Here is a 12,663-nt window from a genome sequence, read left to right as displayed (position 1 = left end):
GTCTGGGACCTGCCTTCGGGACCAGACTAACAGGATCCGCGGCAGCCCCCGGGTCGGCTGTGTACACACGGGCTCTTGCAATTGCTCGAGAAGGGTCTGTGTCCCCTGGATGTCCCTTGCGCCTGTCCCAGCAAGCGGACACTTAGACCGCCTCGCCTTCCGTCCGAGCAATCGCAGAGAGAGTCGGTGGGGACCGGGTCACGAGGGCCAGGGCTGATGGAGGACACAGGCTTTGGTCCCCTGGGGGTGGCCCCGCCTGCTGGTGTGCCGGCCTGGAGAGTGCATTTCGGGATGGTGGACGCTGCCCGCTCCCCCAGTGTCCCCTGTGTCCCTGGATTGCCGTCTCCCACCTCTCCCGGTATATCGCTCCTGGTCCTGCCCAGAGCCCCTTCCCTCCTCATCCCTGTCCCCTAGAAGCCTGTCCTCATCTGCCCAAAGCCAGTGCCCCTCCCTTCCCTGCACTTGGCTTCTGGAACATTCTGTGCCATGGGGTCTTACTGCTCTGTGCTTGCCCTGTGCATTTCCCTGTGGGCTGTGGCTCTGACTTCCTCACCTGGACATAGCCCTGCTCTGTCCCCGTTGCATTGTGACCCAGCTGTCTTGGGCCCTCTGTCCACAGGGTCCCCCTGGACGCCCAGGCCTTCCTGGGGCTGATGGGCTGCCTGGCCCTCCTGGTACCATGCTCATGCTGCCTGTGAGTATCCTGATTTGTGGGGGTGGGCTCAGGGCTCAAAATGGGGTGGGGAGGGCGCCGTGGGCTCAGCGTCTGAGGGTCCATCCCCTGGCCACAGAACCACTCTGACGTGGGCCGTCTCATAGAAATAGGCCCTCTGAGGGCATTTCTGCCGATGTGCAGAATGGACCCTGGTGGCCAAGGTCTCCAGTTCTCTGCTGGGGTCCAGGGTCGGCCCACCTAAGGGGCAGGGAGTCTGGCTTTCTGCAACAAAGCTGAGTGGCATCTGTCCATCTCCGCTGGGATCTCCAGCTGGGCATGCTGCCAGCTGCTCCCTCCTTGTGCCTGCCCTGCCCTTGACCTCGTGGTGCCATCTCCTTCACTGGGAGCCCAGGCCCAGGAGGGCATGTGTGTGGCATGCTGGCCTGGACGGCAGGCTTCCGACTGGTGGCCCAGTGCTGCCCAGGAGGCTGGGCAGAGCTCAGGGAGACACCGTGTGAGCCGGGAGCTTGCCGGCTAAGCAGGCGTTTGCACTGGGCCCCGGGCTCTTTCTTATAACAGGTAGGGGTTGTAGGGTCTCAGGGTGAGGTGCCACAGAAGCCAGAAAGTTCTCCCCAGACCTGGGCCAGGTCTCCAGGGGGCCCCAGGGCCGAGGCTGGCAGGTGGGGCTGGGGCAGCGGGTCCTGGGAGAACAAACTCCCCAAGCTCTGCGGTCACCCGAGAGGCCCTGGGCCCAGGACGGGCACCTGCATCGGTGCGTCCCGGGTGACCCCCACCTCATACCCGCAGTTTCGCTTCGGAGGGGGCGGTGACGCCGGCTCCAAAGGCCCCATGGTGTCGGCTCAGGAGTCCCAGGCTCAGGCCATCCTGCAGCAGGCCCGGGTAAGTGGCTTCTGTGTCCCTGGTGCAGGGGTGGGGGTGGGGGTGGGAAGGGCTTGCCTCCTGGGGGATAAGTGACGCCTGCATCCCTGGTGCAGGGGCGTGGGGGGGGCTTGCCTCCTGGGGGATCAGGACACTGTGCGTCATGCACCTGTGTACGTCTAGCTGGGGGCCCAGGCCGGCACTGGGAGAGGGGCAGGGGGATCTCGGGGCTCCCTCGTCCATGCGGAAGGTCCAGGTTCCAGGATGTGGACGCACAGGGCCATCTGCTGTCGCGGGGCTCCGGGGACAGACAGACCTGGAAGGGGCTTCCCGCGGTGGGGCCGGGCTGAGACAGAGCCTCTGGGAGAGCTCCCGTGGGCCCCAAAACCCCTTGCCTGGCGTGGGGGTTCCCTTGCTTCCCGTGGGCCCCAAAGCCCCTTGCCTGGCGTGGGGTTCCCTTGCTTCCCGACGGCGCCACTCACTGCAGATCAGCTGGCGAGTGAACCGAGGTTTTAACTAACGATGTTCCCGGTTGCTGGTTGCCGTGACGAGAGCAAAGCCCGGTTCTGTGGGGTGACTGGGGTGGCTGATCGTCCCACGGGGTGTCGCCTCTAATGGGCCATCTCAGGGAGCCGTTAAATAGACCCTCTTCGGGCGATGTCTATGTGGCTGTGGCCGGCAGGGGCGACAGTAGGGGTCAGCGCACATGGGATCAGCCTCCAGGCGAGCTGTGGCTGCGGGATAAACGGTCCGCATGCTGCCGCCCCGGTGCCCACGGCCGGATTCGCCGGCCGGGCCTGCCTGTTCATCCAAGGGCTTTCACTGAAGCCAAGGGTGATGAATTTACAAGATTTTGTCGTGCAAACAAACCTTTTCCAAAACGGAAATGGCGTGATGCCGGGGCGGGGCGGGGCGCGGGGGCAGGAAACTGAGTCACAGAACAAGAGTGGAGGAGATCCTTCGGGAAAGGGGATTGAGCTGGGCTGTGGCAGGTGGGAGCTGAGCTCCAGGCGGGGCAGGGTGGGGGACAGCCGAGGGGCGTGGGCAGGGGTGTGGCAGGGGCGTGGCAGGGGCGCCCTGGGCAGGTGTTCGGAGAGCTCTGTGGCCGGGGCTCCAACAGCTCCCTCCTCCGGGAGCTATAAATCCCACCCCACGGAGGCCCCAGGGCTCTCCCCGGCTGCTGGAGGTGTCTCTGGGGGGACGTGCGATGTGTGCGGAGGGAAGTTCGCGCCCATCCGGGCCCAGAGTGGGAGGCTGCGTTCCAAGCTCACTCCCGGGGTGAAGGGCGGGGGCAGGCCTTCCGGGGCGGGGTGCTGGCGCCGGCTGGGGGGACAGGAGCAGGTAACCCATCCCCACAGCGGGGGCGCGCCACGCCCAGGTCCCCCCCCCCCCCCGCCTTCTCCGTTCCATTCGTGGTTGGCTCAGGCCCCAGGGGCGTCTCGGTGCCAGGTTTCTGGAGCTCCGTCTGACCCCTCCTGCAGAGGCCCCCGTCCTTGGCGTGTCCCGTCAGGCCTTTCCTGCCTGTGGCGCATCCCCCGTGAGGACCAGTACCCCGCTGTTCCTCAGCCTGCCCTGTTTTCTCTTGTAGCTGGCACTGCGGGGGCCGGCTGGCCCGATGGGTCTTACCGGGAGGCCCGGCCCCATGGTGAGTCCTTGGTGGGGAGAGTGGGGGAGCGTGGTGAGGGCTGGGGCATCCTTTGTTGGTCCCTCCTGGCCCCGGGCTCACCCGGAGAGAGCACCCTTTAAGCTCTTACCAACCACTGATATACCAGCGGCACCCCGGCGGGTCCAGGGGTCCTGGGGAGGGGGCCGGGGGTGTGGGGCTGTGGTGGCCTGGGAGCTGGGAGGCCTGCCACGCCTGCTCTGCCTGGGATTTTCCTCCTGACCCAGGGAGCCTTTCTTTCCGGTGTCTTTACTCTTTACAATCACGTTTCCTAAGTCAAGAGCACTTGAGTGGGGACAGACCCAGGATTTCTCACGTGCCCCCCCCCAGCTGCTCAAACCCTGCGTGGGGTGTGCCCGAGCACACTCAGGGCCGGCCAGCGGGATCCCCAGGGAGTGCGGGCGGCCTTTGCTGTTTGTAAGGAGACGGGATTTCAACACCTGCCAGGCCCGTTCCCCTGGGAGCCGTGGATTGGCTCTGTGCCCTGGGTCTGCACCAGCCCCTTCCCCGTCAGGGCAGGCTCGGGGCTGCTCCTGTGCACCTGCAGCTCCTGCCTTGTCGTGCGCCCCAAGGATGCCCACCCGTTGCCCTGAGCCGTGGGCCGTGACAGACCCCAGTCACACTCTCCCGGAGAGAGAAACAAGCACGGCGTGGGCTTCGTGGCTCCCGTCCCATACGCTGCACCGTCCAGCATTTTGTTCAAAACTAAGGGGACACCCACATCCCTGGGAAGTTACTGCTCGTCCCTCGGACTCTGAGGGCCGCGAGCGCCACTGATTCTCAGCGGGGAGCCCTGCCCCACGGGGTGACCCATTCCCGGAGGTCTGATGTGCATTCCTTAATCCAGACCGTGTCTCCCTAGGGCCCTCCGGGGAGTGGCGGTCTGAAGGGCGAGCCGGGAGACATGGGGCCTCAGGTACGTAGGCATCTCACTCTCGCTGCTTGGGGGGGCACCCCGTGTGCCTCAGAGGTGGAGGCCGCTGGAATGGGGGCTCCTACACCGCGTGTCTTCAAGGGAGCCGGTGGGAATTGTGGCTTTGTGCGCTGCAGCTGGGAGTGGGGCAGAAATACCTGTTCCACGCTGGGGGACAGCTGGGGGGCAGCTGGGGGACAGCGGGCTGGGTCTCTTCGGGGCCTCACATGGGCCGCAGGTCTGTGCCCGGCCCATTGCTGCCCACGAGCCCCCACTGGCCGGCTTGATGAGCACAGGGACAAGGCTTTGCTTTTGCCTCTGAAAAACACAGACCCAGCCTGACCCGTTGCCCTCTTTGCTTCCGGACAGGGACCCCGAGGTGTGCAGGGCCCGCCGGGCCCCGCTGGAAAGCCTGGAAGAAGGGTGAGTTTTGCGGGTCCCTCGGGGTGGGAGTCTGCTCTGCTCGGGGCCCCAAGCCCGGCTGCTCCCCTCCCACCGAAGGGCGACTGTTTTCAAGGCCGGATCCCCTTCCCTGGGGCAGGTGCGGCTCACCCGCCTCCGGTGCCCCGGCCTCCGTCCTGAGCACGTTAATTTAGTTTAACAAACATCTTTATTTGAGGCAGCTTCCCAGGCCTTTGGGGAGCAAGCGCGGCGAAGACAAAGTGACCAGTGGGCCTTATTTCCTTGGGGTGGACTTGTTTCTCCGGAAATGACCTCAGTTTGGTGGGGGTGGGGAGGCCAGGTGGATGTCCGGGGTCCCTGGGGGCTGGTTTTAGCGGATAGAACTAGTTTGTGTCCATATGACCATGGCTGCTGAATGGGGCGTGTGTTTATAGGTTAATATACATCAACGATCCCCGTCCAGACAAGCCAGGGAGAGCCTAATGGTCTCACATCACACCAGAAAGATGGTTAAGGAGCGGGTCTTTTCAGCCGGAGAAGGCTTCGAGGGAGGAGGGAGAGGGTTCCAGGTGTGAGCCTCTCCGAGGAGTGCTGTCCCCTGGGGCTGCCTGGCCGTTCCGCCTGGAGAGCGTGCGGGGCGGACGGGACTCCTTGGGAGGGCAGGGGGGCTAACAGTGGTCGCGAGCGGGAGTGACGGGGCACGGCCCTCGTGTGGCCCTCAGGACACAGGTCCCCGATGCCGGGGGGAATCCAGGCCCCGTGCAGGGTCAGACCCACGCTTCCGCGCGGGCCACCAATGCCAGAGTTCGGTGATTCTTGGGAGACAGTCTGGGATTTGTCTCGGGTCTGATTCCGGGAAGAGTTTTATTTCATTCAAGGTTTCTGTGAGTCTCTGTAGACGCGTACTGTCCCGTACTGTCCCGATTCCCCGGGAGCGGTTCCTCAGGCCGGCGTGGGAGGGCTGGGGAAGGCGGGGAAGGCCGAGGGCAGGTCCTCCGGCGGCTGGCGGGGCTCCGTGGCCTAGGGTGAGAGCACCCAGGCGCCCCGAGTGCGGCCGGGGTGGCCTTCTGTGATCAGCGGCACACGGGATGCGGGGAGGAGAGAGGACGTCAGTCCGGGTCAGCCCTTTCTCCTCAGCCGGCTGACATCGTGCGTTAGCGAGTTGACACCTGGTCGAGTCTCTGTCCCTGTCCAGGTGCCTCAAGCCTGGCAGGGCTCTCCCGGGGTGGCCGTGGGGCTTTTGTAGTGGGCCCTGCCCTTCGTCCCCGTGGCCATTCAGGTGGGGACCGTGGGCTTGTCCTTGCGGTTTCCTGGGAGTGGCTGGAGGTGATGGGTCCGGGAGTGGCCCCCGCGGATGGAGTGTCTTGCTTACAAGGGCAGCTGTGTGGCTTTCGTGAGATCCGCCACCACCGTGCGGCCCAGTTTTCTTCGTGGCCAATGGGACCGGTCCTCGGCACTTGCTTTCCGCGACTCCTGTCTGTAATCTGGTTTCTGAACGGTGGCAGGGTGGTGGCCGGGGCTTGGCTGCAGGGACGTGCTCTCTCGGGAGCCACAGACCCACAGACCTCCAGTCCCGGGGACACACGGCGCTGCCTGCTGGCTCTCCTGCGGTACGGTCTCACCCCCCAACACAGAGGGGCATCGTCGCATCTGGCATTTCAGGCGGCGAGGCTCAAAGACGGGAACCACGTCAAGAGGCACACAGCAGCCCCAGGAGCCTGGGCCTGGGTCCTCTCGACCAGCCCGGCCGCTTGGGACTGTGCGACTCTGCTGGGCCTCCCAGGAAGGCCCCGTGACACTTTGCCTCCTGTTCCAGGGCCGAGCTGGGAGTGACGGAGCAAGAGGGATGCCTGGACAGACTGGCCCCAAGGTAGGCCACACTCGCCACCTCCTGGGTTCCTCGCAGTCATGGCCACCATCACCGGCGTCATGCTGGTGACGTGGTCAATGTGTTGGTTGTGCGGTGACTGCAGTTCTGATGACAGGTTATGGTTCATGACGTCCATGCTCATCCAGGGTGGGGGCTGGGGGGGAGGAAGGTTCTGCTTGGTTCTGTCTCTCTGACGTGTTGGCACGAGGACCGGGCTGGGGGGGGTGACTGTCAGAGGCAGGTGTGACAGCTGCAGAGAGTTTGCTCCTTTCCAGTGGGTGGTGAGCTTGGCAGGGGTAGAATCCCAGTCAGAGAATCCATTCATGGAAGGAGAGGTGACACGGTCAGACACAGGGTGGGGGTGACGCAGGAACACCAAGTGCATGGGCAGGGAGCCTTCTTGTCCCGTGCTGGGACACCTGCTCCTCGGCATGGCAGGGACCGAGTAGACAGTGCATGTGGGTGAGTGTGGGGGCCCCCGTCTCGGCCCCCAGAGAGCCGGCCCAGGCTGTGCGCGGCACGAGAGGAAAGGCTTACGTCCCCAGCGAGCACGCCGTGATGTGGACAGCTCCTGCTACCTGGAGCGGCCAGAACGCGGGTCACCACCCTAGCCAGGTGTCCGAGCCATTTGTCCACTTAGTAACTGGTGCGGATGAGCTCACGTGCTCCCCATGCACGCCGAGCTCCGGTGAGGCTCTGGTCTCGAGTCCCTGGAGCGGCAGGAGGGAAGAAAGGCTTCTCGAATCTCTCCCCGTAGAGCACAGTCGTCTTCCAATCGCAGAAGCGTACTTAAGCCCGGCTACTCTCAGCCTCTCCCCACGTGGTTTGCAGCATCCTCGAGACAGGGCTCTGTACCTGGGCTCCTGGAGGCACCCTGGGGTGGCCGGGAGCCACGGTGTTGGCAGCCCAGGTCAGGCCATCCGCCGGATGAGTACAGGCAACTATGCGTGCTGGGTGCGGCTCAGCGCTGAGGGCGTAGCAGTGAGCAAGGTGGTCGCACGGCCATGGTCACTCTGCCACGAGGCTCAGAGTCTGTGGCCCAAGGACAAAGTCGCCTCTGTGTTTCTGGGCTTTGCTGGTGTTTGGGGGAAAAGAGCCCAGGAACATAGGCCCAAGGCAGTGGGGTGTGTGGTGAGCGGAGGCTGGGGTCACGGCACGCAGGGTTCCTGGGTACGGCCCGAGGCCGGGTGGCCAAGCCGTGTGCGGCGTGGTCTCTGAGAAGCCTCCCTGTTCCCTCGCAGGGTGACCGCGGCTTCGACGGCCTCGCGGGACTGCCGGGAGAGAAGGGCCACCGGGTAAGTGTCCTGTCTATGCGTTTCTGGCACAGGGAACCTGATGGACGTGTGTCTCGGGAGGCCTTAGCGCTCTCGCGTGGGGCTGGGTCCCCTCCAGTCCCAGGTGGTGGGAGTGGAAACCCACACCAAGGCGACCCCAGAAGGTCAGCCCAGAGAAAGCGGGTTTCTCCTGAGTAGCTTCTAATCAAAGAGCCCATTGGGCTCCGCGCTCGAGGGTGAAGGAGGGCGAGGGTGAGCCTGTCCTGGAGAAGCCCGCTGTCCGATCGGGGGGCCTGGCGCAGCACGAGCGGCCAAGGGCTCTTTGCACGGCCCACGTGGCTGCTGCTGACGAGGGCGCATGCGTGCAGTGGCCGGCGCCCCCGTCTCTCCTCCCGTGGGAGGCGGTCTCCATGCGACAGCCCTGGGCCACTTGCCGGACACTTTCTATCTTGCCTGTTCCCTTTGAAGCAGACCAGGCCTCTCTTCGGCACCTTGTGGACAGGCGAGCACGTGTGCGTGTGTGGACATGCGTGTGCATGCACGCATGCTGGTTGGCTGTGTCGGGTGGGGGGTTACCCATCATGCCCCATAGCACACTGAGAAATGGCCCTAGCAGTTTACCAAAGCTGCGTTGTCCACGTTCTCCAACTGCGACACGGAGACCAGAACAAAGGCACCCGCTAGGTCAGGGCCCGTCCGTGCGATGGATGAGCCCGTATTGAGCACCGACTGTGTGCAAGGCCTAAAGCCGCTTGGGGTGGGAGGGGACCCGGGGCCCACCCTCAGGACACTCACTATCCAGGGCGGTAGCCCTTTCTTGGGGGACTCTGTGTGGCTGGGGTGCTCCCCGGCTTCCCACGGAGAAGCTCGCAGGGTGTGGCTTGGACCTGCTGCAGTGTCCCTTGACCCCGTGTCCGTGGACCTGACCCGGACCCTGCCTCCCGACACCAGCTCCCCGAACGGACTTCCGTGGCTCCGGGAGTCTTCAGCGGGCTCAGGACGTCCAGAGTCGGAATCACAGAAAGTAGATGGGCATTTGGGACAGTCGTGGGCGTCTGCTCCCAAGGGCCTAATGCTGACCCTGCTTGACTTCCTAGGGTGACCCTGGTCCTTCTGGGCCACCAGGACCTCCCGGAGACGATGGAGAACGGGTATGTCCCGCCTGCCTGTCCCCTCGGGGGGTCTGGGCTGCGAACCGCTGGGAAATGCTGGCAACAGAGCTCTTGGCCACCAGGCGTGCCGCTGGGAGGGTGGGGCATGGGGAGGGTGAAGCCATGGGGTGTGGGACAGCCTGCAAGCCACTTCTGAGACGCTTGACCGTTGGTCCTGCCCTGTGTGGTGTCTCCGAGCGGCTTTCAGCTGTCACGGGCCTCAGAAAGAGCCCCTAGTTCCGGGAGGCAGGTGCCCAGGTCACTGTGGAGACGTGTCAGCAAGTGTGAGCGCCGTGTGTCCGCTTGTCCACGGCGCTGATGCAGGCTGTGGGTGCCAAGCCTGGGGATCTGGGGACGGGGGAGAGTCTGGAGTAGGTGGCTCTGGAGGTGGGGGGTGAGGTTGGGGCCGCGGCGGGAGGCGGCCCTCCCCGGGGGGCTCGGCAGGGCTGCGTGTTCGTCCGGTGACTCTTCCTGGGGCTGCGGCTCCGTGTGAGACCAGAGCACCATTATCCTGCGGTGGAGAAGCGTGGGGGGCTTCTGAGCCCCACCTGCTCATACCCCAGTCACTCACACCGTGTCTCGGGGTGTTAGGGGTGTTAGGGGTGTTTTAGGGACAGGGTCTAGAAGCCCTGAGTGTAAGGGGAGCAGGTAGGGCATCGGAGGGCGGGCCCGGCTGTGCTTCTGTCCTTAGTGGCTCCCAGGCTGGCTTTGTCCCAGCCCCTTCTCCCGTCTGCACCCAGCACAGCTCACTGCACCATGGGAGAGCCGGGCAGGGTCCTCCTGGAGGTGTGTGCGTGTGTGCGTGCATGCGTGTACAGGGCTGGGCGTGCACATGTGTGTGGTTACGTACATATGTACACACAGGGTATGTGTGCACGTGTGTGCGGGCACGACTTCATGGGTGCATGCGTGTGCATGATGCCCACGTGTGCTCATGTGCAGATGTGCAGGCCTGGGTGTGCGTGTGTGTGTGCGTGTGCGTGTGCAGGGAGGAGGGAAGGGAGCGGTGCGTTGACAGACAGAAGCGGGGTGTTGACAAGCAGCTCCTGATCTGGGACCAGTCAAGCCTGGGCAGCCTTTCCCTCTCCAGGCGGGAGGAAGACTCATCTGGGTTGCCTCCCCACACCGTGTTTAGGGCCCTGGCAGAGAGGTTGGGCTCCCTTGGGGTTGGCCCGGGGATCTGGTGATCTTCCGTGACCCCTTCCTACCCCAGCTTCTGCCACTCGTGCTCCTATCATTTGCCTTCGTCGCTCTCAACTTCCCTCCCTCTCCCCCTCCCCTTCATGTGTCATCCCCCTCCCTCCCTCCCTAGCTACCTGTTTTCCGTCTCTGTCTAGCTTCTGTCCCTCTGTCCTTCGTCCCTATCGTCACCCATCAAGGCGACCAGATCCTTCGCTCCCAGGATCCTTCCCGTGCAGCTTTCTCCTCGTTGGAGCTGTGGTTTGTGGCCTCCTGAGCGGTGTCCCAGGGCCCCAGATCGCGCCCGATCCTGCAGCTTTATGGGCGTGCGGACATTTCTGGGCCTTCCTGGCTGGTACCGGGACCAGTAAATCTGGCCAAGGCAGAAGCAGCCCCAGGACGAAGCACCGGTCGCGCAGCGGCAGGGACACGGTCTCCCTGTCCAGGCTTTAGAACTTGTCTCTGAAATCCTGCCGCGTTTCTCCCCCACAGGGTGACGATGGAGAGGTCGGGCCCAGAGGGCTGCCTGGGGAACCCGTAAGTCTTGATCGCGTTCTGTCTCCTCAGCATGGCGATGGGCTCAAGGAAGCTCTGCTCTGGGCAGAACCAGGGACCGACCTAGAGCATAGACTAGAGACGGGGTCAGCCTTGAAACAGAGACTCAGCTGGGGGATTCTGGAGGGAGGAAATGAAGGAGCACGTCGGACAGGCTGGTCGGGCACATATGACCTTCCCCAGAGGAAGAAGCTGAGGCCAGAGGGGCTGTGGTTGGGCCTCCAGGCCATGGGCCTCCAGGCCATGGGCCTGGTGCGTGTCCAAGGTCATCATGGTGGGTGTCCAAGGTCATCGTGGTGTGCATCTAAGGTCATCACGATGGGCATCCAAGGTCATCACGGTGGGCGTCCAGGGCCACCATGGGGGGAGTCCAAGGTCATCACAGGGGTGTCCAGGGTCATCATGGTGGGCATCCAAGGCCATCACGGGGGGCATCCAGGGCCATCACGGGGGGTGTCCAGGGCCCTCATGAGGGCGTGCAAGCTGCAGTTATGGTGGATGCCCAGCACACCGGCAAGTGTCCGAGGGCAGTTGCAGGGACCGATCCGACTGTCTGCCGTCCCTTCTGGTGTCTGCGCCTCCCGAACGAGGAGCCCTCCGTCAGGGTGGCCCTCCCGGGCATCAAACAGCTCTTTTCCCCAAGCCGACCTCTGTTTAGGGCCCAGGCAAGTTTCCTCGGCGAGAAAGAACACCACTTATGTTTTACTGAGGGTAGTTCTCAGACGTCTCGCTTCTGTCGTCCACGTCACTACGGCCGTAAGCCTCTGGCGATGTTAACTGAGGAGAAACGTTGCCAGCGCGGCACAGAGGGCCTGGGCTGCGCTCGCACCTTCACGGGGGACTAAATTATCCCTCGATGTCTGATCAGCCCCCCAGGAGAACCCATTACCTTGTCCTCTCCTTAACACGCGTCGAAGTGGTGCTTTCTGGGTTATGAACCCCTAGGAAGTGTTTACGGGGCCAGGCATTTACCTAACGAAGGGGACAGGTACTCGGCAGTGCGTGTGGGAAGGATTTCTCTTCCAGGGTGTCTGAAGCGGGTCCATCGAAGGGTGGGCGCGCCTTGGTTAAGGGCTGGGTGAGCCCCCGCGGGCAAGGCAGGTGCGAGCGGTTCAGGGTGGGGCCGTGGGAGTCTGGTGAACCGTGCTGGGGTCCTTGCTGCCTTGGGGCCCTGTCCCTCCACGAGCACAAGCGGCTGTCCCCACACGTGCCCCCCGCTGCAGGGGAGGGCGGGGCTGAGCTCTGGGCTGTCCAGGTCCCAGAAGAAACCTGAGCTCCGCTCTTCGTCTCTGCGTTTGGCCACCGTGTCCCCAGCAGCGTGTCCTCCCTCCGCCTTCTGGTGTCAGAAACGCAGCCGCGTGTCCCTGCACGGAAGGGTCTGAGAGGGAGCCAGTGACGAGACGTGGACAAAAGCCCGCCACGCAGCCGACTGTGTTTGTGGCCTCCGCGAGGAGAGCTTTTGTGTGCACCTGCCCCGCGCGTGTGTGGAAAGGCCCCCCCAACCCCCGACTTGAAAGGCTCTGAGGCTCCCCCTTCATCCCCCGTCTGAGCTGCCCGTTAGCTCCTGGCTCCCGCCTCTGCTTCCCAGAGCGGAGGTGGAGAGGCGGGGTCGGGGGAGGAGGTGAGGCCGGCCAGGACAGGGTGCGGCCACGCTTCCCGGGGAGGTGTGGACGCCTGCGCCGCAGCAAAGGCTCTGGCAGGAGCGAGGCTGCAGGATTTGCTTGGGGGCGGGGCGGGGCCGGGCTTCTTGGCCAAGTGGGAACTTGTTCCTTCCTCTTGCAGGGGCCCCGTGGTCTGCTGGGGCCGAAGGGGCCCCCGGGCCCTCCTGGACCTCCGGTAAGGCCTGTCACCTCTGCATGTCTGTCCACTCGGACTCTTGCCCGGGGCTGGTTGTGGTCAGCAGGGCTCTGCTGCTCACAGGCAGAAGGAACCCTCTAGCCAGTGTGCCTTTGCGGGTGGAGACACAGAGCCCAGCTGGCCATGCGGCTCTCCCTGTCCTCATGCCTCACGTGCTGTTACCAACAGCCTCCGGAGGCCTCACGTCCTCCTTCTGGGGAAGTTCTGGGAGGAGCCAGCCTGCGGGTCTGGTCGGGCCCTGTCCCGGTGGGTGGCTTCCCTGGGC

At 64.3% G+C, this 12,663-nt stretch overlaps 1 protein-coding gene across 4 annotated transcripts in view; it reads left to right on the top strand.

Annotated features, from left to right (window-relative positions):
* COL5A1 (collagen type V alpha 1 chain) overlaps positions 1 to 12,663 on the top strand; it is a gene marked incomplete at its 5' end in the record, with an annotated part of 148,548 nt that overhangs the window by 77,446 nt on the left and 58,439 nt on the right. For all 4 annotated transcript variants that reach the window (XM_080819385.1, XM_080819388.1, XM_080819387.1 and 1 more), the window contains 10 exons: positions 620 to 694; positions 1,463 to 1,555; positions 3,123 to 3,179; positions 4,060 to 4,113; positions 4,480 to 4,533; positions 6,329 to 6,382; positions 7,624 to 7,677; positions 8,754 to 8,807; positions 10,479 to 10,523; positions 12,324 to 12,377. In XM_080819385.1, coding sequence (XP_080675511.1) covers positions 620 to 694; positions 1,463 to 1,555; positions 3,123 to 3,179; positions 4,060 to 4,113; positions 4,480 to 4,533; positions 6,329 to 6,382; positions 7,624 to 7,677; positions 8,754 to 8,807; positions 10,479 to 10,523; positions 12,324 to 12,377 — 594 coding nt within the window. The remainder of the gene's footprint in view (positions 1 to 619; positions 695 to 1,462; positions 1,556 to 3,122; positions 3,180 to 4,059; positions 4,114 to 4,479; positions 4,534 to 6,328; positions 6,383 to 7,623; positions 7,678 to 8,753; positions 8,808 to 10,478; positions 10,524 to 12,323; positions 12,378 to 12,663) is intronic.

Source organism: Martes martes, assembly GCF_963455335.1.
Source record: "Martes martes genome assembly, chromosome: 12".
Lineage (NCBI taxonomy): Eukaryota > Metazoa > Chordata > Mammalia > Carnivora > Mustelidae > Martes > Martes martes.
The sequence above is the reverse complement of the archived record's forward strand: the minus strand, read 5'-3'. Positions and strand labels throughout refer to the sequence as shown.